At 33.3% G+C, this 26309-nt stretch overlaps 3 protein-coding genes and 2 long non-coding RNA genes across 5 annotated transcripts; 4 read left to right on the top strand and 1 right to left on the bottom strand.

Moving 5' to 3' along the window:
- Nucleotides 1-544: 544 nt before the first annotated feature.
- LOC123673663 (transmembrane protein 42-like) lies at nucleotides 545-1866 on the top strand. Its single transcript, XM_045608246.1, has 3 exons — nucleotides 545-1044; nucleotides 1106-1252; nucleotides 1592-1866. Exons 1-3 carry the CDS (start codon nucleotides 949-951, stop codon nucleotides 1745-1747), a joined length of 399 nt encoding a protein of 132 aa, XP_045464202.1. The 5' UTR covers nucleotides 545-948; the 3' UTR covers nucleotides 1748-1866.
- Nucleotides 1867-2724: 858 nt separating this feature from the next.
- LOC123673664 lies at nucleotides 2725-3942 on the top strand. Its single transcript, XR_006746533.1, has 2 exons — nucleotides 2725-3055; nucleotides 3464-3942. It is a non-coding gene; the product is annotated as an uncharacterized LOC123673664 (long non-coding RNA).
- Nucleotides 3943-9924: 5982 nt separating this feature from the next.
- Nucleotides 9925-14594, top strand: LOC123673662. Its single transcript, XR_006746532.1, has 2 exons — nucleotides 9925-10122; nucleotides 14093-14594. It is a non-coding gene; the product is annotated as an uncharacterized LOC123673662 (long non-coding RNA).
- Nucleotides 14595-18991: 4397 nt separating this feature from the next.
- On the bottom strand, nucleotides 18992-19804 carry LOC123672198 (ATP-dependent DNA helicase pif1-like). Its single transcript, XM_045606212.1, has one exon. It carries the CDS (start codon nucleotides 19802-19804, stop codon nucleotides 18992-18994), a length of 813 nt encoding a protein of 270 aa, XP_045462168.1.
- Nucleotides 19805-23124: 3320 nt separating this feature from the next.
- On the top strand, nucleotides 23125-23454 carry LOC123672197 (coleoptericin-like). The gene has a single exon (XM_045606211.1). The coding sequence runs from the start codon at nucleotides 23125-23127 to the stop codon at nucleotides 23452-23454; it is 330 nt and encodes a 109-aa protein (XP_045462167.1).
- The last annotated feature ends 2855 nt before the right edge of the window (nucleotides 23455-26309 follow it).

Raw genomic sequence — 26309 nt, 5'->3', positions numbered from 1 at the left:
TGCGATCTCTCAGGAGTTCAAAGCTTTAAAAGGAAACTTTTTTGTATATTTGGTTTCTGTTACTGTGATCCATACCTACTTCACCCACAACACTGTTAATTATTTACAAAAGAACGGAAGAATGGCCTGTCCCAACATCGATGAACATCAAATTTGCGTCATCATATACACTTCAACAGTTGACAGGTAGATGTTCCAAATAATTTTATCATATTATTCAATTCCAAATGAAAGTTATTAACATTCTTGTCGCACTCCTGCTCTGATTAATTTTAGTCGCGGAAGTTATTCCGCTATTCGAATTGAATAATAATATACTGAATCCAATATAGTGGAAATGAGTACCTAATTAATTTCATTACAATATTGTGATCATTGCTCCTTATCACTGAGCTTCAATCAGGTACGCGAATTCCTTAAAAGAAAGAAATTGTAACGAACGTGGCAATGCCGCAACTATATTTATTCGGCCACCTGTTATTTCTGTGGGAGATCCAATAAAATTCGAAATGCAATTATCCATTTCGAGAATAAGTTGTCAATAGTACATTATCCTTTTCTAACTTTCTACCTATCTATCAAATTATCCCTATCAGTGTAACATTAAAATTAGGTATAGATGGGCCAAATTTATAAACGACTTTTCCAATATTTAATGGCAATTGTTAACTTATGACATCGTCACATATGGTGGCCACAATTTTTTGATTGGTAGAAGGTTTCCACTGAGTCTATAATGCATTGTTGTCCAAAATTGACATATGTTCAATGTTTTGTTTATACGGCATTGTAAATACTGTTTGAGGTTATGTAATTCATGTTTAAGTTAGGTACTGATAGGAGAACATCATCACACCTCAAACCACAGGTGAATGTATTAATGTGTTTTTCCGATGATTTAAAAGCAAATACTGTGAGTAATAATATAGAAAACTCAGATAATTGAAGATGAATTGGAAGCAATTGGGTCCTGCCTATCTTTCTGGTATTTGTGGAGCTGCTGGTAGTGTATTGGGAAAGCTTTCTGGGTTGCCTATAATCGAAGTAAGTACAAATTGAAAAAAAAAACAGTCTTTATCAGTATTGAATTATTTTATATTTTTAGGACTACATTATTTTGAGGATTGTATGTGTAATCTTGATGGTCGTTGTGAATACTTACGTATTGACTCTTTTCATGCGAGCACTTCATCAATGTGGATCGACATTATTGGCCACAGTCGTCACGAATGCATCCAGTTTTGTGTCTTCTGTGAGTCTTATTAATTAATTAACACCGTTTGTTTAATGTTGATATCGACAAGGAAGGTATCTTCGGTGCATTAGTCGTACAACCGCTAGATGTCGCTAGTGGTTCTAATCAGGAAGAAATATTGTTTTGGCAAAATTAATCAATTATCATAAGGTTCCAACTACGTTGGGAGATATTTAATGTTTTTTTTAAATGAGTTGGGATTCTTCGTGGAAAAGTGTTAGGTTTATAGAAATCCTTGAAAATTTTCGAAATAGTGAACTGTCCTGACTAATTTCTTTTTCAATTAATGTTCATATGCATCTAATTAGTGAATAAGTTTCTTTTTTTGATTTTTAGGCACTCTTGGGTTATTTATTTTTTGATGAAACCTCTTCGTTTCTATGGTGGCTTGGACTTCTCTCAATTATGAGTGGATTATTTTTGATAGTTCGAGACCAAAAACCCGAAAATGAAAATAAAATGATGACATCGGAAAAGGATAAACATTCTTGAATGAATAGAAATAGATAGAAAAGTTTTATGTATTATTATCATATCAAAAATTATTCGTATCTCAGATTCTTACATAGAACATTTGAGACTGATAATAATAAATAATAATGAAAACCTCAGTGATCCTTATTCTTTGACCTACATATGCATCAATCCAATCAGCACATTTCAAACAAAAATGACTAAAGGCTAGTAGTACACATGAGGCATGCGTTGGCCGTTGGCTGCCAACGGCCAACAGGATGTCCCAAATTCGATGCTCACTCAAAGCATCTCGAGAACTATAAAACTTAAAGAAAAAATCCTCGAGGACATCCGATTTCTTTTTTCGAAATAAAAAGATATCAGAAAGTAGATCAAAGATAGGTATGTTCAGTGGCGTACCCAAAAAGGGGATTCCCAGAAGGAATATCCATTATATGTAACAACCTTATATATCACAATCTTATTATGAGTAAGCCAAATTCTTCGGAAAACTTCTTCAAGAGAAGGAAAATTGGAATTTTTTTTTCTTTATTCCCCCCAAGGCTTATGTCTGGGTACGTCACTGGGTATGTTGATTCGTTCTCGAGTTACATGGCGTTTCTGAAAAATGACAATTTCAAATATTGCGCTATATTTTGGTTTCTGTCTGTTGCGGTATATTTTTCCGCAGTTTTTTAGCAGTAGATTGGTCGAAAAACAATCCATTCCTTTTTTTTTGAATTGCATCCGTTTTTTGACTTCATACTTTTGATGGGCTCCTTAAACAAATATAAATATTCACATCATACCTTAATGATGATCAGAAATTCAAACAGTATAATTTGGGCAAATGTTCTGATGAAGACGCGAAGGTTTGTCTCACTGCCAAAATAAAAAAATCGCGAATCGTAAAATTGTATTAAATTTTCGTTCAATGCAATATTTCGATTTTACTTATTATACAAAAATTAACTGATATAGTTTTCAAATATTAGTTGAGCTGTTCTCCATTCTTTCATTCGAACATATTGGATAAAAAAAGTTTGAATTCAATTGAGTTATTTCGATTTTAAATACATTGTTAGGACCAATTTCCGAACATCGTCGATAAATATATTTTGTAAGCAATATGAAACATTCGATAATGAATGGTTATTGTTTATTTCTATTGGGATAACGAATTGATAAGGAATCCCCATAGCTGAGCGTACTTTGTGAATTACCGTTACCGATTCTTTCAAAAGTCAATAAAGTCGAAGGACAAAGCAACAGCAGGATTCATCCGAGATCTACACTGCTAAACTACTGTTGAAAAATATAGAACTTACCACTTAAGGTCTGAAGGTGAGTGTTATTTCATTTTATGGATAATAATTCAAACAAAAGTTCTTTAATTTTTCTTCCCAATTATCCCCATCTGAAAAAAATGTTGAAATTTACTTCATATGTTCAATTACATTTTTATTCTTTTTATTCCTATCACCTAGAAACATTCAATAAAATGAGCTGAGTACCAGAAGAAATCTAAAGAGTAAATATCACGAACGTTCACAAATTATATGGATAATTTTAGGAGTTTCAAATTTTTCAGTTATTCACATATCCTGTACCTTAGATCTATCAGTTTGTTTCAGAGATTTTTGAAATATTCTACCAATATTTCTTCTCCTTTTTTTCCTTGTCTGAAAAATATATTAATTTCATAATATTAATGAAGAATGAAGACAATATAGTGAAAAGGTATGTTTTTAGATGTTAACCAACTCAGTATTCCTCGCATGTTTTGCATTGCTCATGGCTTTTGTCCAATCCGAACCAATAAGTACTCAGGCAGAACTGGAAAATTCAAGAATTTTGAGAATTCCTCATGGCATCATACCAATAATCAGCCGCCATGTTCGTGAAACCGATGACGGATGGCAAGTCCAACAAAATATCAACAGAGATCCTTTTGGAAATACAGCAGGATCTTTCAGTGCGCAGAAAAGTTTTGGGGACAATGAGTTCCATGCTAGTGCATCGAGAGTCTTCTCAGGACCAAAAAAAAACGAACCCACGTTCAATATAGGAGGAACCTTCACGTGGTGAATCCGAAAGAATGATTTTTGAACTTTGAACTTTATGTATACAAAAGCAAAGATGTACTGACGTTTTGAAACCTATGAAGAACTTAAATGATTATTTTTTGTTTTTGAAGAAATATATTAGGTTTCAATAAAATTTTCCCAAAATCTGTCTATTTTATTGAATCATAATTTGAATATTAAATATGATTTCGTAGAACGACTCCGAAAAGTACCTATATTCTGTTTTGCAGTGTATCAATTTTCAAAATAAACATAATTCCACTCTTTTCTTTAGGAACAGTGAAGTCTATGATTGTTTTATGATTGTTCTATATAACAAAAAAAAAATAGAAAAACACTGATGTACATTTTTCTCATTATTAACTCTTGACCTGATGTCAGTGCTTTTTTTTTATTTGTCTAAAATTTCTTTTCACCTAATTCTTATTACGAGATTAACAAAAAACTTGACAATCTTCACATAAAGCCCAAATTTGATATTTTATATTTATCGACACAGGACCTGGGCCGCTGCCAGGACCGGCAAACCGGACATTTTGCCGGGGCGCCAAATTGTAGGGGCGCAAAGTCAGTTGATAAAACAAGACATACTTTTTGACTCAAAAATGTTTGCTTAGTAGTAACAGAATAAAATTTCCAAGAACAATTTTTTCAAAATCAAATAGGCGCTCTCAACTCTAGTTATGAAACTACAAATGGCACTACAATACACCTTTAAGTCTTTCTACTCTAGACATATAGAGTATCGTACTTTTAAACAATTCAGGACGTTTTTTGATGAATTTGACAAAGGGATTTCAAGTTGAAAAAGACGATTTCATATGGAATTGAAACGATGCCAGAGAGAAACAACAGAGGCTCCTTCAAAGAAAATTTAGATAAGTAAGGCAAAGCAGGGGCGCCAAAATGTCTGGTAGCGGCTCTGCATAGGACAGATCTATTGTTACAAAATTTTAAAAAAATTTTGTAGCTATTCTAATTGACTTTTTATGTTTCTGATGATATCTTCACGAACCTTTTGAAGGTTATTCTCTATGTCGGGTGAATTTGTAAATTTGAATCAGTTTTAAATCTCACCTTTTATTCCTATGCCTTGATTACAATTGTATTATATATGGACACAAAATGAAAGATGTTTCGAAATAAAGGAAAAATATTCATATACAGAATGATTCACCGAAATGGCCTATTAGAGGTTCATGGAATACTTATCATAATTTTGTGCTGAAGATTTGCATATTGAGGTTTGAGACAATGATTTTTCTCCCTTGAATATTTTCAGACCTTTACAACTTCCGGTTATATCGGAAACAAATTAGGTACTTCTTCTTCATTTCAAATGGCACGCTCAGTATATGTATTATTGCATCATAAGATGCCTATTTGATGACAATTTCAGTAATATGCCTTGTCTATAAACTCAACGGTTTATGAGATTCTTATGAAAAATATGGTTGCGACAAGGACTATCATTTTTTTGAATATTTCTTTTTCTTTTTTTCGATAAAGCCTCTTTTATTTTCGACTCTGCCAATATGTAGTATTATAAGACGGTTTTCGGTTGCACCAAAAATGTACATAGCGTATATGAGAAGACCATGATCTTGGACAACTCAAATTCATCAAAACTCAAGATTTTCAAATTACGACCTATATTTTTCACTAAGTCCCATACGGGGACTCGTTCGGCTCTCACTTCCGAGCGGGAGCGTTTATTCAGATAATAAACTGCTTTATTTTTTAATGTATTCATATGGAATGCAAAAACAAAAGATTTAATGGAAAATAATAATTTAGGAGGAGACAAAATGTTTTTAGTTTTTTCGAAGAGATTAATATTTTACAAAGAAAAATGTATATTCCCCATTAAAGAAATCTGTTTAGCTTTGAAATCAAATTCCAAGTTCATATTGAATATTTGCATCTGATGTCCTCCTAAAAAACTAAAAAACTTTCATTTGAAAAATTTTTTGATATGGGCTCTTCCCAGCAAGTTTTTTCAGTGAATTTTTCGAGATGGGACACTCTGTATATAATTCTTCGGTGCGGGTATATGTCACTGAATTGCTCCTAAATGGCTTGACGGATTTTGATGAAGCTTTGAATTTGTTTTTCTTTACTCCGAAAATTTGAACCTTTTTTTCACCGAATTCTCGAATCCACTTGACACACAAATTTGAAAATCCATCGAACCGTTTGGGTTCATATAAGTTGCACTAAGAAAGCAACAAAAAATTGGGGTATTTTTAAAAAAAATAACTTCACTTTGTAGATATGAATGATGTCATAAGTAAAATTTTTGAGCTATGAGGAGGTAAATTGAAAATTAAAATTATCCTGTCTGAGCTTTTTGCTTCCACAACGGAACTATGAATTTTGTTCCTCACTTTATCCAAACAGTATTTCGTATGACTATGAAGATCTTTTTTTAGAAATAAGAAACTGAAATTTAGAACAATTCATTTCATTCAAATTACATTTTTCGAAAACATAAATGAAGAATTATGTGTTGACTTACAGAACAACAAATGGATAAGAAATCAATTGATAAGAAATCGCAGAGCAGCGCGTATTCTGTGAAGTACCGATTCACGTTCATAAAAAACATATAAAATCTAAGGACGAATACATAGAAGCAGCATTCATCAGACGTGCCTTGCTTCGAAAACCGAGTGTTGAAAAATCAATCTCCCGACAAAAGTGAGTATTTTTCACTGAAATTATATTTTGTGTACATATTTTCATTAGATGGCAATCGCTGATAGTTGAAAAATCACAATTTCACTCATAAAATTTCTTTCAGTGATTTTGGTATGAGAGGGTTAATATTAATTCTTCATAGGACATTTCTGCTGTTGTTGAAATATAAACAGATTAGAAGAGTCATTCCTCATGAGAGTCAATAGATAATATCATGCATCTCACGCAAGAATAGAAGATATAAAATAAGGCATTATCGTTCAAAAAACTGCCTTTATCAAAAATAGTTTAAGTTTTTGCGCTGAGTACTGTCGATTCTGTCAAAATTTGAATCATTCTTCTAGCTCAAAAGTTATCGACCGATCGAGCACTATTGACTCACCCTGTACATCCACAATATTTCGACACATATCATTAACAATACTGTATGAATTTCAGATGGCGTCTAAAATATTCTTCTTCTCATGTATTGCAATGTTGGTAGTTTTTGTTCAATGTGGACCTGTGACCGATACCATAGAAGAGAACAAATTAAGAATAAAGCACATTTTTTTCGATGATCTTGATATTAATCCAATACTTAGCAGACATGTTCGGGACTCTGAAGGATGGAAAGTACAGCCTAATATCAACAGAGATCAAGATGGTAACACTGCCGGATCTGTGAGGGTGCAAAAACAATTGGGGAACCATGAAGTTCACGCTGGGGCTTCTAGAGTTTTCTCAGGACCCAATCGAGGTGGACCATCGTACAATGTAGGAGCAACATTCAATTGGTGAAGCTGAGTTCAGGGGAAGAAGAGGATTCCATATAAAAGAGATTATATTTTTATTTTAGTTACCTATATTTCAGTGTTATTTGTGTAAAATAAATCATGTTTGCCATTCGAAATATTATTGATATAATAAAACTAATAATAAATTTGTTTGGAATTATTTGAGCCCCTATTTGTTTTCTTCAATATTTGTTCATGAGGGCGTAATAAATATTTTTCATTAGAAGAAAATGAAGATTTCACAATAACATAAAATTAAACAATTTTTTAAAGGAACACCCTGTATACTCTTGACTTAGGCGAAGTAGGTATTCACCTTTCTCATTTCCAAAAATTAAGCTTCAGTTTGCAATTGCAAATGCTGAGAACATTCGATGAAAAATGAATAGTTATTGTTTTTTTCTAATGGGATAACGAATTGATAAGAAATCCCCAAAACCGAGCGTATTTTGTGAAGTACCATTATCGATTTATTTGAAAGTCGAAGGACAAAAGCAGTAACCAGGGTCGGCGCGAGCAATTTTGGCGCCTGAAGAAAAGAATTTTTTCGCGCTTGAAGCAAAGAATTTTTTGGCGCCTCTGCTGAAAAAGTATCAATAAACGAAGTGTTGTTTTTCGTCTTTGTAAAATACATTCCATCCCTCTTTCAATTAGAGTAATAGCCATAGCTGCTTATATTGGCTTGCCATGTGTTATTTATTGAGCAGGCGGCTTAGTATAGACGGTTTGAAGATTTTTATTGCAGGGAATGTTGATGAACGCAGCGAAGCGGACCAACCTTATGTTGTTTTTAAGAATCAAGACTATATTTTTCCAGAAATATGAAAGGGCCACAATCTGGGCTAAATTTCCGCCCTTCGAAAAGAGGCGCTTGAAACAGTCGCTTCACTGTTTCACCCGTAACTCCGGCCCTGGCAGTAACTTAAACAGAATTCTACTGGTAAGCTTAACATATTATTGAATAATAGAACCTAACATTGAAGATGGGTTTCATTCAATTCTACAGATAATATTTCACTGTCGTATAATTTAGTTCTTTCTATTATCTTTAACTGTTGCAAAATTTGAATTTTACTCCATGTTCTTCAATAAAATATTTACCTTTCAATCTTGTTACCTTCAAACATTATCGTTCAAAATAAGGAGCTTAGTACTAGAAGATATCTTAAGAACTATCATGAGGGAATAATGGGCTTCAAGTTGAACGTTCACAGAAAATTTGAACATTTTCAGGTGTTGAGAAATAAAAAGGGAAATAATAAATACAGTGTAACATTTCCAATATTTTTCAATCATAAATGAGAATTATGTTCATGAAGTGCTCTTTTTTATGCTCAATTGAACTTTTAGTATTATAGAACCATATCTGAAGAAATTTTCCAAAAAAAAAGTTTATAATACACTACCTATATTATATTGATTTCTTCACTCCTTTTATTCTATTGAATATGTGTAGACAGACGACTAGAACTTCTAATTATTTCAACCCCATTGCTTTCTGAAATGTGAATTTTTTGTAGGAAAAAAGAGAAAATTGAATAGACCAAATGAAATGAATAAAAAAGTGAAAGAGAAGAATTGAGTTTCACAGATATTCTGAGAATGGATAGCATTGTTAACGATTTAAGGATTAATAAACTATTTCACATCAAATTTCCTGAATACTATATGATTTTGAAAAGAAGCGGAAACCTCGCTGAACATTTTTAATGCATGGACCAAATGATTCTGGTAAAAAATTTTTAGCGAACGAAATTGCAGGTTATTTGAGTGTTCCTTTTAGAAGTTTTAATAGGAATCCGGATCTGCACAACGAGCGTCTCTAAAATGTCTGTTATAGACTTATCACTATCTTATAGTGATAACAACCATTTTTATAGACGCTCGTTGTGCAGCTCCAGCTATTCTTTTATTAAAAAAATTGGTCATGTATGAATGACCTCCCAGGGATTGTTGATCAGCTGTTGGTGTTTGCCACAGCTGAAAGTTTCACTTCAATCATCAGCATTGAGAAACTTCTCACATGAAATAAACATAACACACCAGATGCCGAAAATCAAAATATTAAAAGCCTAACATCAAGGTAGAACTAGATATTTCATCTATAGCTGTGTGTGAAATAAATCACGATTAACAAAACATACACAAGGTACACATGGTTTTATTATTTATATATTATATTATATTATTCATGGCATGAGACGTAAGTTCAACTGAGATAAATCAAACGGCACCGTTTTGTTGAGTGTTGCGTAGCATGTGGAGCTATCTTACGGGCTAGCAAATAGTCACCATAACTGAATGTATTGACGATTTCGTTAAAAATCCAGATGCTGACAGGGTATTGTTGATTGCTACCTGTATCAGTTTGAATTCAATGGATATGTCACTACTAATAGCAAGCCAATTTTCAAATGAAATAAACTTTAAGTTAGAAAATGAAAAAAGTAGAATCAAACCAATGATAATCAGTTATCATGATAACTCATGTCACAAGCATTCCAATTGTGAGTAAAAGAGTAAATACTCACCTACTTTACATACTTGATTCATAAATAAACATTTTGTACTACTTCAAAAAACTATTTTTAGAAATAACATCCTGAAATTTGAAAAAATTGATTTCAAACAAATTACAATTTTTCAGAAGATAAATGAAGAATGATTGTTTATAACTCAAATAATAACAAAGTGATAAGACATCGCAAGGGCACCGCGTATTTTGTGAATTACCGCTTCAGGTTCATACAGAACATATAAATTCTAAGGACGAATACTTAAAAGCAGAATTCATCAGATGTGCCTTGCTTCGAGAACCGAATATTGAAAAATCAATCTGCTGAGAAAAGTGAGTATTTTTCGTTGAATTTATAGATATTGTATGTAGGTACATATCTTCATTAAATGAAAAAGCGGAATTTCACTTCACGAAGATTTCCAATGTCAAGTCTTCATACTTATTTCAATTTTTGCTGAGTTGAAACTGAAATATGTAGTTCAGAAGAGTCATTGGTCATTGGACTCATCATCATATGCATGATTATGTCTCATTGAAATTTGATAAAGATGATAAAGTAACCTATTTTGGAAATAATGTAGCATATACAAAGCTGGCAAGTCAATAAGGCACATATGAAGTGAGCGGCGATCTTTTTTTACTTATCCTAGTTAAAAAGTTCAGTCATTTGAAACAGTTTTGAATATTTTTCATCATTCAGAAGAAACCGGTTGCATTAACGCACATAGGCTTTATTGTGAAAAACTGGTTATTCATTAATGATTCAAAATATTATCCATCGCTGGCCACTACTTTCTCCCATCTTTTGGGCAGCATATGAATCCTGAATCGAAAAAACTGGTGTTCTTTTAAGCCACCCAAGAATCGATCCAAGTTTTTACTTCTTCATAAGACCGGAAGTGCTGGTCACCCAGGCCATGTTCCATTGATCGAAATAAGTTATAGTCCGAGGGAGCAACGTCTGGAGAATATGGCAATCACCATTCTTGAAGCGTTTAAACCACTCTTGGCACGTCCTTCAACTAATAGCATAGGTATTTGAGAGCATTCGATGAGCCTCAGCCGCAGATTTCTTCATATTGAAGCAGAAAATTAAAACCTCCCGCTAATGACGAGAATTTGGCTCGTAAACTGACATGTTCAATCGAGAAAAACTTTATGATGCAGACACAAATCGACTATTATTATTGGCGTTATGTTTACAAATACCTGAGCTTTTTGTATGACATCTACGATCTACTTATTTCGCCTACCAGTTACCGTTACAGCCATTTATTGAAAAACAGCGTAAGCAAAATTGTACAGTGCATCCCATTTTGGGTGAGACAGCCAGGTTTCTCGCTTATTATTTGAGATAGAGCCTTGCGGTTTTCACGTTCCTGTCCTACTTTTTCGTGAAACTCAAGTTGGTCTTATCAGATTTTGCATTTCTGTTTCCGTTGAAGAGATACAGGGCGATTTTGGAAATTGATACTTTTCGGACCCCTCCTTTATCTCCGAAGTTATCAAAAATAATGCTGAGGTAAAAACTACGTCTGAATCAGATTTCTGCGTAGAATCCAGTGGCGTACTCGAATTTTTTTTCGGGCTATGGTTTCGAAGATTCAACACAAACCTATATTTTTTTTAATGGAACACCCTGTATATTATTACTTCGTTGGATTCGTATTTTTTTTCCTTCAAAATGATGTATGATACTATGTAGGTAGGACGTTCAGAAATATAAAAAAAACACTAAAACATCAAATAATGATGGTTTTTTTGTTAATGGGTCATGAATTTTCCAAGTTTCAATAAGAGGATTATTACTTTTGATTTTTAAAAAGTAGTAGGTCATTGATGATACAAACATTCTTGTTGTTATTATGGCTACTATGCATTTGGCAGCATTGTTTTATCAAGCAAGCATTGGGAAGAAAAAACCAATTTTATCTAGCTGTCATCACAATGAATTATTATTATTATTATTGATTCTTTTTTTTATATGGGAAATCCATTGCCCATTAACAAAAAAACCATCATTATTTGATGTTTTAGTGTTTTTTTAATTTTCTGAACATCCTACCTACATAGTATCATACATCATTTTGAAGGAAAAAAAATTACGAATCCAGCGAAGTAATAATATACAGGGTGTTCCATTTAAAAAAATATAGGTTTGTGTTGAATCTTCAAAACCATACCCCGAAAAAAAAAATTGAGTACGCCACTGGATTCTACGCAGAATTCTAATTCAGATGTAGTTTTTACCTCAGCATTATTTCTACTAACTTCGGAGATAAAGGAGGGGTCCGAAAAGTATCAATTTCCAAAATCACCCTGTATCACTTGAACGGAAACAGTTATGCAAAATATGATAAGACCAACTTGAGTTTCACGAAAAAGTAGGACAGGAACGTGAAAACCGCAAGGCTCTATCCTAAATAACAAGCGAGAAACCTGGCTGTCTCACCCAAAATGGGATGCACTGTACACCAATATGTAGTAAATGGTATTTTGACGATAAAGACACCTCCGCAGGAAGAAAGAGTTAGAAAGGATTCGAACGTGCGTTTGATTCAGCACTCAAATTTCTCAAGGAACTGGCAATCCGATGAATTGGATATTATCCAAAATGTTTTGACAGAAGATTTATTTTTGTGACTATGTGGAAAAAAATTAAGGAAGATGATATTTTTAGAATGAATAATTTGATTCCGTTTTTATGTATAGTAATAGTAGTAGTAATAGTAATAGTAATTTATTAATTCCAAAAGATAACACCATGTATAAAACTGGAACAAGTCAAATCAAAACAAAAAATTCAACAATTATTGATTCCTGCAATATGCTCTAAATTCCTCTAAATTATATGGCTCACATTTCAATACCAGATATTACAACCTCCTCTTGAAATGCACCAAGCTGGCAACTTTTCTCAGTTCAGGTGGTAAAACATTGATCAAATTGATGTCCATGTACTGTACACTTTTCTCTCTCAAAGTTGTTGTATGAGCTGGTACATTTGTAATTCTCCTCGTATTATTAGAATTTTTATACACTTCAAAGTATTCACTATGTTTTTAAAAAAAATACAGAACCTTATAAATATATAAACCATAAACAGTAAGTATGTTATTCGACTTAAAAATTCCTCTACATGATTCCCGGTAACCCATCTGAAGCATAGTTCTTATCGCTTTTTTCTGAATAACAAAAATAGACCCTACTTGAGGTGAGGTTCCCCAGAATATAATTCCATAGGACATAGCTGAATGGAAATTTGCATAATAAACTAGCTTAAGTATATCTAATCTTATTTGATTTCTTAGCATAAAAAGGCTGTAACAAGCAGAATTCAATTTACTCTTTAGATATTCAATGTGTGGACCCCACTTCAGATGTTTATCAAGTCTGAGACCCAAAAACTTTACACAATCCTTAACCTCAATATCATCATCTTCCATGTTTATACACTGTGGAAAGTTTAATTTAGATTTTTCACTATGGAATATAACACAATCGGTCTTCTGTACATTTAAAATTAAGTTATGATCTCCAAACCACTGTTTTACAAGTTTCAGCAAATTGCTAACATGATCTCTAAGCGCTGTTATGGAAGGTAATTTAACGAGATAGTTTGTGTCATCTGCAAACATCAGTAATCTACAATTTAAACTCCTATATAAAATGTAAAGAGCACAGACATAAATTATGAACAACAATGGGCCTAGTATGCTACCCTGCGGTAAGCCGATGGTAGTGCTTTTTTTATCAGATGTGAAAAATTCATCTTCAACCTCTATAATGACCATTTGCTTTCTAGATGTTAAGTAGCTCTGGATTAATTTCAGCTGTTTGTCTCTAATTCCGCAGTTCTCAAGTATTTCGAATAATTTTTGATGTTCAATATAAGGCAATATAAGGCTTGTTAATATTCAAATGGCTGTTGAATCGTTGCCTCGAATACAACAGTGATCAACAATGTCGAATTAGGAACATGGCATCACCTTGGAAACATCGCAAAATATAATATGAGAATACATGATTTTTGTTCCCTAAAAATACTTACTCTGAACAGACCCTAGACAATTTAATCAAATAATTTTGAACACGCCTGTTTATACTCCTCCTTCCCTCAAAACGATATGGAAAAGGGAATTCTTCAAAGAACTGCATTATACCCTGTAGCTTACAGAATAAACCATTTTATTATTATTATACTATTCATTATCGATGAAAATGATATTACCTCTGATATTTGCATTAAGAATATGTGTACAACTTCGATGTATCATTATAAAAAATTTATGGATTTCAGATGGCTTCTACTTTGTTTTCCATCTCATGTATTGCAATGTTGGTATTTTTGGTTCAATGTGGACCTGTGAGAGATAACTAAAAAGAGGGCGAATTAAGAATAGAACAAATTTTACCCGGTGATATTGATATTTTACCAGTACATAGCAGACACGTTCGGGATACTGATGGATGGGAGGTAAAACCCAAAATACACAGAGATCAATATGGTAACATTGACGGATCTTTGAGAGTGGATAGAGAATTTGGGGACCATGAAGCATACGCTGAAGCTTCTAGTGTTTTCGGAGGACCCAATGAAGGTGCATCAACGTACACTCTTGGAGCAACCTTCAGGTGGTGAAGCAGATTCTCCAGATTCCATAACAACTAATGTAGGAGGGAACTATATTCTGAAAAACATAGGGAGGTAGATATTTTAGTTGTCATTATTTCAGGGTTCATTAATGTAAAATAAATCATATTTGATATCGTTAGTAGAAATAAACTTATAATGAAATTTATTTGAAATGATTTGTGTTCCTATTTCATGAATCCCGTTTTTTTCAATGTCTGTACATAACTGATTGATGAAAATATTTTAGTAGGAGAAAATTCAGAGAACTGCGGATATCACAATAACATAATTATTATTATTATCATTATTATTTGAACTGGAGTCGTTGTGACTCGGTAAGACTTCCGGTAACAGTGACCATATAGATCTTTTGTTCTCTTTCCTACTCATTCATGGAAACCCAAGAAGATCGTCAATGGAGTTGATAAAACTGACAATTTCCTAAGGGGGCCTTGGCCATTACCTATCGGGTATCCAGGACCGGCTTCCCCTTATAAATGGTTCCTACGTCAGCCAGCTCTGGACACTTGCATACCATATGTAGCTGTTTCTGCTTCTGATCCACACAGCCTGCAAATATCATCTGCTGACTTTTCCATACGGTACAAATGATGTGATCCGTCAGCAGTCTCACCATCACCCGAAGCTCGGCTCGTGACAGCTTTCTGGCGTAGGCGGGTGAAATCATCACGAATTTCTTGGCCTGAGTAAGTCCAGGAGTGTTAGTCCAGTGGGTTATCCTGTTATCCAACTCTCATTGCTGGAGTACTGTCTTATATTGGTATTTTCCTAGCCCACAGAAAGGCTCAGGTCCAGCAGGTGTTAACTTTGATGCACTTTTTGCAAATTCATCGGCTTTTCCGTTTCCTTCAAAACCACAGTGCCCTGGTAACTATAGTAGAGTCACTTTAGTGCCTCTGGCCAGTTGCCTAAGGGTGTTACGGCACTCCTAGTTCAACAGAGACCGCTGGCAGTATTATTATTATTATAATTCCAGGGATCTCAGTGTCGTCTGGCTGTCCGTGGTGATGTAGATATGCGCCTTCTTGAGGTTCATTTCAAGAAACTCCTGAGCGCATACGTAAACAGCCAGTATCTCGGTCTGTAAAATATAGGGATCACTTCCCAGGGCTTTAGAGATCCTCAGTTTAGGTCCATATGCCCCAATTCCAGTGCCTCTCTCTGATTTTGATCTATCGGTGAACCCTATGGATATTCACAATAACATAAAATTAGACAATTTTTTCCCAGGATGAATCAAGCGAAGGATCTTTCTCTTTTATTCCCAAAAATTTTCTTAAACTTAGTTTGCAAATATGGGTTCAGTTGTTCCCCACTTTTTCAGCTGAGAATATAATAATTTCATTGACAGCATTTCGAATTCAATTGCCCTACATTTCAAAGCAAAACTGTATAGGAAACTATGACACCATGTCAATATCAACCTCTCTTTCTGTGTACACTAAAAAATTCAGCAGTTATCCTAATTATATTCGAATGGACTGCCAATTCTGCAGCTTTCTCCTAGGATGCCACCAATCTGGGTGGATTGAAATTCGAAGGGACCATCTAGGACCCCAGCCAAATACTCTCCAGAGATTATTTCATTAAAATTGAATGAAAGGTGTGCAGGCAATAGATGTTTCACGTCTGCTGAGATGGTTTTGCTTGGTTGACCGTAGATCCCTGATTTCACGTAACCCGAAGGGTTTATGTCAATTTTCTCACACAAAAAACTATCGATTTCATCTTCATTTATGCATTTATCGCAATAAACTATGGAAAGCATCAGTGGTAGTGTCTTTGGAAATGTAGCAACTGATGGCATCACAATTATTGCCACGAAAATCAAAGTTCAGGTACGAAAACGTTTATGAATTATTCATGAAATGGATAGATATGAAGAAGTTCAAAACTATTACAGAAGATGTGATTTTATCTTACTTGGAAAAAAAAATCTGAAACAGACATTCCTTTACCCTGTGATTCATGTACCGTTTTATTGAAGAAAAATGTAAATATAGCCACTTCCCCAAAGGTTATTGCATTTCTTAAAAGAAATAATGTTGGTTATAAAGCAAGGAAATCGGATGTCTTCAGCACCGAGCAAGTCAACAAATTGATTGGGAAAGCAGATAATGGAACATATTTAATGTTCAAGGTAATTTCAACAAAATATTACGATTGCGGGATATTAAAATATCAACTGAATTTGCTTTATTTTAAGGTAGCAACAATTATTGGGTTAGCCGGTGTGTGTAGACGGAAAGAACTAACAAAAATGTCAATTGATCTAAGAAACGACGAGGGAAACATATTGCTTGTGAAAATACCAGACTCCAAAACATATATTTAGAGAATTTTTGATGTAATTGGCCAAAAAAACTTGTTGTTGTATAGGTAATATTCATCTTTTCGGTCATCCAATACTCCACATAATAGATTATTTGCGAATTACAAAAAATGGAAAAGTTCCATTCAGTCTTTTGGTGTCCATAATTCTCGAAATATCGGAATAAAATCGCAGAATTTTTAAATTCGCTCAATCCTAAAAATTATACAGGTCATAGTATTTGTCAAACTTCAGCGACGTTAATTAGTTGCTGATAATGATGAAAACATCATAAATTTGAAGAGACACGGTGGCTAGAAGTCTACCAACGTAGCTGAAGGATATATGAACTATTCATTCAAAAACAAAATTAGAGTTGCAACACCATTCAGAAATTATCAGATGAAAATAATCAATGTGTAACAGGAACTTTACCTAGTTTTTTCTTCAACAAAAGACATTGAAATATACCAACATTTCAAACAATATGAATCTCTTAAATATTAATAGCAAGGAAAAGTATGAATACACATGCCTCAAGGGGAAGATCTAACCGTAGACACGTGTTTCGGGCTTTCGGCCCTCATCAGTACGGTGAAAAAGTGTCATGATGAGCAACAGTTGGAGGTAAGCAACAAACTAACGGAGTCAACAACAAAAGCACAAGCCAGCCACTCATTTGTGGTTTCCGTAGGCAGACCTATGGACTACAGAGTAGGGATGGGACGGTATTTCAATACCGCGATTTTGGAACGGTATTTTTGAGTAACGTAGTCGCGCGTTCCACAAACGTAAAGTAACCGGTTCCAAAGTAACGATAGTTACGGTGTACCGGCACCGGACTTCGGATAATAACATCGAAAAAAAAATAGTACGCCAGTGCCTTTTACAAAACTAAATTCATTTATGATCACCCAAAAACTCCTGCTGTCAGTGCTTTTAATTTTTTTTCATTCATTTGCGCTATGTTCAACGAGGAGAAATTACTTTACCTTCCTATAACTTCGTAAAAATCGTTTTTGCCATTGTGTTTTCAGTGCCTAATGGAATATATTTGATTTCCATAGTATTTTCGAGAATTAGAACTAAACAATTCGATTAATGATTTCAATATTTTCGATGTTTTTTTTTAATATTTTTTGATTATTTCTTCGATGAAAATTGGTTGTAGCAAATGTAAATTAGTTAGTCCGAGATTACTTTCAACAATTGAACCTTATTCTCAATCAGAAATGCAAATATACTTAAAAATTCTCTGTAAAATAACGGTAAACAAAAAATTGATTCTAGATATTACTATATGTGAAATGAGTTTCTATCAATTTGTAATATTCAATTTGCCAATGAAATTCCAGATATAATTTCTTTCACGTAATACCTAGATTACCCGATGATGGTATATTTCCACTGGAGTTTACACCATCTGTTTTTAATGAGGTGCCCTTCGAAGATTCTAACCTTTGTTGTTATTCTGAGCCACCAAAACATTCTTATAGTTTTATGATTTTGTTATGCTTTTGTTATGTTATGTTATGATTTTGTTATTCTTCTGAAATTACGTAGAAACTCAATGAACAATGAATTATTATTCAACAGGACAGTCCACAAATAGTCTAGGTATACCAACGGTCTCGTTTCCTTCGTTCCTCCGTCGCTGGTACTCAACTTAGTTGCAATCGCCTACGGTTTTGTTACCTGTAACCACACTTACAAAATGGCGGTATTTTGGAGCGGTATTTTTCTGGAGCGGTCGCGAATGTAACGCGACTGGTGAGTAACCGGTATTCCCATCCCTACTACAGAGTAACAACCAACGTCATCACATAGGCAGCTACGAGGGCAGCTATAGCTACCTGCGTGACATTCGAATCCAGGAATAAACATATAATGGAAATAAGGAGGGAAATTGTTCGAAAGTAAGGAAAACTATAAGGACACATCCCTCAAGTAGAAGCTGTAATAATATATTATCGACATATTTATGTTGATACTAGCGGACCCGACAGACGTTGTCCTGTACACACGTCTTTAATTTCATACTTTTTTTAATGAGCTGAAACAATCTGGACCGCTTTGATGAAAATTATTATTGAAATGTTATTACTTTGTTAAATAAATAACAGCATCGTAAATGAAAACTTTAACTCATTTTAATGAAAGGTGAAAAAGCTTGCACTCAAAACATTTTATAACATATATATTTATTTTTTTTTAATTTACAAAAACTTAATTTATCGTAATGCCATTGGATGTACAATATTTTTAGTTAGTCCATGAGGAGTATAAACAAACAAACTCGATGGTTTTCCAACTCTGGAACACGCAACGTACAATTGGCCGTGAGAAAAACACGGATTTTCTAAATCTAATCCACAAAATGTCATCGTTTGACCTTGTGACTTATAAATAGTCATAGCATATGCCAAACGGATCGGAAATTGTAAGCGTTTAAATGGTATAGGTGAATCTGAAGGAATCATTGGGATCCGCGGTAAAAGTACAATTTCACCTTGGAATTTTCCAGATAAAATATTCGCTTCAATAATGTTGCCCATGATTTTTTTTATAACTAATCGCGTGCCATTACACAATCTCGGGGCATTTAAATTACGAAGCAAAATTATAGGTGAGCCAATCTTCAGTCGCAAATTATGTGGTGGCATTCCAGGTAAATCTAAAGAATTCAAAAATTCTACTGGATAGTTGACCACTTCGTCAGGATCAACAACGGTGTCAATTGATTTAAATGTAATTTCATTACCAGGCAATGACTGTTGTATTTTAAAATAGATGGCGTCTACATCTAAATTTTTTGCAGCTAAAATAGCTCGCTCTCGTAGCCATTCATGATTAGTATAGTTATATCTTAAATCTGGAAAGATACTATTTATTAATTCATCTTTGGTAGCCACCATGTTGCAAAAGTTCTCTGGAAATTTAATAAATTGGGTATCTTCATACAGTTGAATTTTACCGTTGCCAATGTCTAACAATTGTTCAGAGAATCCTGACGCTAATGGATCATTTTGTAGTTGAACGCGCATATTGATAGTAAGGCTCAATTTACTGACACTCCGCCATAGATAAGATTCCTTCAAACATGCGTTTACTTCGTCTGCATATGTCGCACGTGGAATTACTGGCAATGTTTGCCTGAAATCACCAGACAGTAGCAGTAGAGCACCACCGAAAAGCCTAGTATTATCGCCGTCCGCCGGATCTAATGTAAAACATTCCAAAATCAACAACTCCTTATAAATAAGAAATTAATTGAAAAAACATTTTCCAGTAGACCAAACTGTAAATCTAAACCATTCTCGAATCTCCACGAACACACACAAAAAATTTCATCAAAATTGGTCCAGTCGTTTAGGAGGAGTTCAGTCACATACACACGCACACAAGAAATATATATATTAAGATAATTCAAAATATATTCGACTTGAGCTTTTATGAATGAATTAATCTTGATATTATGATTACTCCTTAGTTGTATCTGGAATGATAATTTCGATCAAAACCCATTATAACGGTTGGGCTGTAAAGCGTTTGCATTTTGAAGTAATGGTAATTTCTAGTATGGCAACACTTTTGTTATTCGTCTCATGGCAGAATGCTAGTCTAGTATTTGACATTAACAAAAAGGGTTTTTTTTTACGATTGAACAAAAATGAAAAATATTAAAAACTTATTTTCAAAATGAAAAATCTTCTATTTAAATCTTAAGAAATTTACGTGAAAAAATTCAATAGAAATTTCCTTTCAGGCTGGACGACAACGTAAAAGAGTTGTTTCATCCAATAACGATACAATTTCACGATTTTGCTTCAGAAATTGATCCACAAATTGCAAAATCGTGAAATTGTATCGTTATTGGATGAAACAACTCTTTTACGTTGTCGTTCAGCATGAAAATATTGCTGTTATAGCCCAGAATGGGACTGAACATTCATCAACATCAACTCATCGTGCTCAAGAACTGAAAAATTCTCATACTCTTCTGAGATTAATTTTACATGGCGCTACTTGCCTCACAGCCAACGTAACATCGATCTTTTGCGTACAGTTTTTCAAAAATCGAATAATCAGTCAAAATGCTGATGTCAGTTGGCCTCCTAGGTACTGTGATTTGACGTCGATGGGCTATTTTGGTGGAGATCCGTTAAGGATGAAATACGGCAACCATCCAGAAAAAAATTATTAATTAAAAAAAGAAATCGAAGTTGCCATTCATTAGATTAGCCCCAAACAATCGACAATGTATAAAAAATTGGATTGATCTGATTGTTGTATTGTTTGACCAGTCGTGTCTGTCATTTAAATGATATTTTTTAATTTGTAAATGTCAAGGTTTAACCTTTCTAATATACTCAACTTTGAACATAATACGTTTTTTATGTAGAGCCGATCAAAAATGCAAATTTTGAATATCCTCTTTACTCAACTCAAGAATATTGAAATTAAGAAATTAATCAGCGCAAAATCCTATTACTTTGAAAAATCTTAAATATCTTCATCATATCATCAACTTTTACGAGAGATTTCATTAATGCTTGAAGTAATGTTTCATTATTGTTTTGTTTAATTTCATAAACAATTGATAAAAAAAATCCCGAGAGGAGCGCGTATTTTGTGAAGTACCGCATCAGATTAAACAAAGCCATATAAATTCAAACGATACATACATGCAAGTTGCATTCATTATTATAGAAGTGTAGCTGTTAAAACAGAGTGTTGGAGAACTAATCTGCTTAGAAAGGTGGGTGGTTGATGTTTCACTGAATTTATGTAGATCCATTGATATTTTATTACATTGGAAATTATCTTTCGGAAATTTTTTTTTTTTAATAGATTGTGTTGGATTATTTGTCATTCACTATTCATTATAACACAGGTTTCTACTGGGTTTTTATGAATTATTTCTACATCTTACTCACTTACAACGGGTTTGAGAATAGGGATTTCACGAAGTTTGAATAAAATGAATACTTCATAATTTATAATTTATATAATTTTATGATAATATATGGAATTTATTTTATTTATACAGAGTGACTCACCCAGATGACCTATTAGAAGTTTATGGAAAACTAATCATAATTTTGTACTGAAAATTTGGATGTTGGGGTTTAAGACAATGAACTTTCCCCCTAAGATATCTCCATATCTCTACAACTTCCGGTTATACCGGAACTTCCGGTTACACCGAAAACAGACTTCTACTTCCTTATTTCAAATTCAACACGCAGTATATTATCATAGATTACTAGTCTCTGATATTTATTATTGCATCATTAGATAGCTTTTTTTTATAAAAATTTCAGCAATATGCCATACCTTGGAGAAAAACTCAATGGCTCATGAGTTATAATGAAATTATTGTGAAAAAAATGGTTGCGTTTTCTAAAAAACTTTTTTTATTTCTAATTCTGAAAATACGTTGTATTTTTAGGCTTTCGAGGTTTGGACCAAACATGTAGAGGGGGATTATCAGAAGATCATGAACTTGGACCATTCAAGTTCATCAAAACTCAAGATTTTCAAATTAGAACATATATTTTTATTATTTCAGTCAATTCTACGTGTGAAAAAAGGAGTTTAAAGAGCAAAACCTATAACTAAAATGAATACTTCAAGAGTTTTTGAGAAAAACCTTTAAATGAGGAAAATCGCTCCAATAAATTCTCTCCCTCTCTAAATTTACAAATTTAAATTCTTCATAAAACGATATATTGATATTGATCATTTGTACTCGAAAATTAAATCTTTTCTTCACAGACAATTTAAAAATGGGGTCAAAACCTTGATAATTCAGGGTTCCTACCTATTATAGTGTTCAAGAATATCTCTCTGCTGTATTTGCGTAATTTCAGATAAGTGAGATATTCAGTTCGTATGTTACTATGTATTGTTTTTTCTTTTTTTTTTCTGTCTTTTCAGAGGATCAATACATTATTTATCTTGACTTTAGTAAATCAGCTTAAGAAAGAAAACTCTGCTTCATTTTAAGGTCCCTATATTTTGAAATTTTTTCTACCTCTTTTTGGCGCATGTAGCTGTTTTCCAATTAATTATTATTATTAAAATCTCGTCAGAATTTGATAATTCATTATTATGCCATGTCCTTTTCGAAAAATGTATAAGAAATACGCTCAAACAATAGTCCACACTCATAAAAACAGAATCTCAATTCTAATTTAAGATGAGTAGAGCGAATATCCAGTTGGTATAGAACAGCTAGAGATAGAGAAGAGTGGAAAAAAAGAGGGGAGGCCTATGTCCAGGAGTGGATTCTGAAGGGCTCCTAAAGAAGAAGAAGAGCGAATATCTAACGCCTATTTATGAATTTCAGATGACGTCCAAAATGGTATTCTTCGCTTGTTTCGTATTGTTGGTGGTTCTCGCACAATCTCTACCTGTGAGCGATACTACAGAAAGGGGCCAATTAAGAAAAATGAAAATTTTTCCCGAAGAATCCCGGAACATACCAATATATAGCCGGCATGTTCGTGACACTGAAGGATGGAAAGTACAACCAAACATCAATAGAGACCAAGATGGCAACACTGCAGGATCTGTGAGGGTGCAAAAGGATTTTGGGAATCATGAAGTCCATGCTGGCGCTTCTAAGGTATTCTCAGGACCTAATCGGGGTGAACCATCGTACAATGTTGGAGCAACCTTCAATTGGTGAAGATGAGTTGATGATTTTGATTTCAACTGGGATATGAATTAGCTACCTATCTAAATGAAGAAAAAATCTCTTTTCCATAATGTTTATTGGTGAAATTATAGTGTGAATGAAGAAATAATGAATAAAATGATTGGCATAACTATAACAATTATTTGAGCTAATATATGACAAAAATGAGGTAATAACATGTTCCTGAAGTGGCATAAGAAAGCAGTAATAAAGAAACGGAAAGGCAAACTGTGAGAATCGGGGAATTTTATGTTTGCGCATGCTTAACGTGAGTCCTTTTACCAGTATTACCTATTACATATCTGGATACGATATAATTTTTATGAGACCATCCACAACCCAAACACGATTCTCTATAGAGATAGATAGACCGATAGAGAGTAAGACACAGAATACAAATTTTTAAAACGTTCTGAGATGCATCTGGGGAAGTGAACTTTTAAATTGGAAACATAAAATGAAATTTCTCATTACAAAAGAGATCGCAAGGTTTCCTCTACCTTTGCTCTGGACTTGAAAAAAATTGTATCCAACGTAGGTAAATACTTCAAAACTTTTGGTACAAAAATCAATTTCTATTTTGCACTGAGTTTTCTCTAGCTCGGGAAGAATAACATAACCATAATTTTTCCAGGATAAAAATCACGTAGCTATAATTACACGGTGTTCCTTAATTGGTACAAACGAAAATGAGTGATTTCTCGGATAATTTTACGTAGAAATGACCTATAAGTATGGGTCCGCAAACGCTTCATTTTTGAAGTTTGATTTTTTTCCAAGTTTTTTCTCATAGCATTTGATTTCACAAGATACTTATATGTATAACTGAAATTTGGTGTTAATATTTCATTTTAGAATTTACATCTCGTGATATGGCAATTTTTAATACAAATCTTTTTCCTTCAGAATTTTTTTGGTGAACCACAACTAGTTTAGAAAAATGTAAGAGGAACTTTGATGTTGTACTTAACTTTATGATCGTTTGTAGTTTTATCGTATTTGCCACCTATTTTGTGAGAACAATTCGAAAAAATTCTCTTAAAATCCTCAGGAAAACATAAATTATCATAAAGACCCAGTTATAGAGCTGTGATGAATACATTTCTTATTAGTTTTGTTGCTTATTTTGGAATCTGTAGCAATTAGCAATGATTCCTAATACTTCGATAAATTCGTATAATCATTACAAAAAACGTAGGACTGCAAGAAACAACATATATCTCAAAACAAAGTGTTTGTCCATGTATATAGAACATTTTTTTCTTATAATTACCCAAGGAATCTTTTATTTTTGTTTTAACGTCCCATTTGGGAACATCCTGAACAAATTTGAAGTAGAATATTTCACTGAAACTTGAAGACATTTCTCATGAAATTGTTAATGGTTATTGTTGATACTGAATAAAATATTTTTTTATCGCAAAGTCCTAGCGTTAAAATTACAGTTCAATGAAGTAGAAATACTCTTAACTTAATACTGGGTTCGATCCCTGCAATAGTGGTTCTGTGATAGCCATTATTTGATTCTCCAAAGAAGTTATTTTTATGATAAAAAGAAATAAAATTAGAAAAATTTGAAATCAAGGAAACGAAAATCTCACTGTATTTATTAGATACATTAAATATGAAAATTAGTACATTTGCTCATAGTAAAGTCTCGTATATCAGTGAAATTGATGTATAGAAAAATCCTTTCCCCATTTAAAGGTCACTTTTGGCTTTTCAGTACATAGGTGGAAATATATTCTTTCAAATTAAAAAAAGAGAGTGCGAAAAACCTATAAGTCTCACAAACTACCTATATCAGACAATAAGCGGGTTCCTTGTTTTCGAGCTGTAAAATATGCTTACCATTCTTGATACTCAATCTGTTATTACCTTCGGTAGATTCTCAAAAAATGAAGACAGTCATAATGTAGGAATTGATGAATCAATACTTGTGTTAGTAATTCAAAACCTTTTGAATCACTAAACATTAGTTAAGTTGTGCGAGTCTTGTTCAATTTCATTCTCAGTTAAAAAACTAAACTCTACCAGAACATGAGATTCATTAATATACATTGAAAAATTATATGAAAATAATAATAATACCGCAATCCCTCTATATGGAATATAATATAAGATGAAAACGAACAAAAATGACAGAAATATCCTAATTGGAATAATGCGAAATGAGGTTGAAAAGATCCTACAGAGCTGAAATGGAGAAAATCCCACTTAAAATTCATAAAGGTTTACACTGACTTACTCCAACTTTCATATTATGATGAAATTTTCGCCTACTAAAAGGATGGATGGAATTTTTCGTTGTATTCGACACAAAAGCTGTTTCTGTAATATACCACTCGAATCCCTAATTCTCTCTTGAGGGTTTGGAGTTTGGAGGGTTTGCGCTTTGTTAAGGATTCAATCATACGAGGGTTGTTTTTATTTTAGAAAATGACCATTTGGTGATGAAAATTGATAATTTGTTATTTTTCTTACCAAATATATGGGAATTATTTCTGAATCTGGGAAATTTCTTCTTGGAAGCTAATGTCAAATAATATGTATAAATAAAACTCTGTGAATTTATTTTTTGCGCTGGTCAGTTGGGTATCATTCAAATCACCCAAATTTCTGGGATTTTCTGATTTTGTGCGGAGGCCGGAGAATGGTCTTAAATGATTGGGTTTAAAGCAATGATGAAGAATTCGTGGTCGAAATAATTAATCCTCTTCATTCGTTCAGTAGAACGCCGTGTACATAATGATTATTGAAACAATGTGCAAAAATTGTATCCAGGTCGAGATCCAGGTTGAATTCGTTAATGAACAGAATCCATTATATGGTTCCGGAGAACAACT

The sequence above is a fragment of the Harmonia axyridis genome, chromosome 2 (genome assembly GCF_914767665.1).
Source record: "Harmonia axyridis chromosome 2, icHarAxyr1.1, whole genome shotgun sequence".
NCBI classification, from domain to species: domain Eukaryota; kingdom Metazoa; phylum Arthropoda; class Insecta; order Coleoptera; family Coccinellidae; genus Harmonia; species Harmonia axyridis.
This window is presented reverse-complemented; position numbering and strand designations above follow the sequence as displayed.

Bases quoted from the DNA above. Each gene is read 5' to 3' on its own strand.
- LOC123673663 (XM_045608246.1), top strand. From the start codon at position 949: ATGAATTGGAAGCAATTGGGTCCTGCCTATCTTTCTGGTATTTGTGGA. The intron at 1,045-1,105 runs GTAAGTACAAAT...TTATATTTTTAG, and splicing joins CTGGGTTGCCTATAATCGAA to GACTACATTATTTTGAGGAT. The intron at 1,253-1,591 runs GTGAGTCTTATT...TTTGATTTTTAG, and splicing joins CATCCAGTTTTGTGTCTTCT to GCACTCTTGGGTTATTTATT.
- LOC123672198 (XM_045606212.1), bottom strand. From the start codon at position 19,804: ATGCGCGTTCAACTACAAAATGATCCATTAGCGTCAGGATTCTCTGAA.
- LOC123672197 (XM_045606211.1), top strand. From the start codon at position 23,125: ATGGTATTCTTCGCTTGTTTCGTATTGTTGGTGGTTCTCGCACAATCT.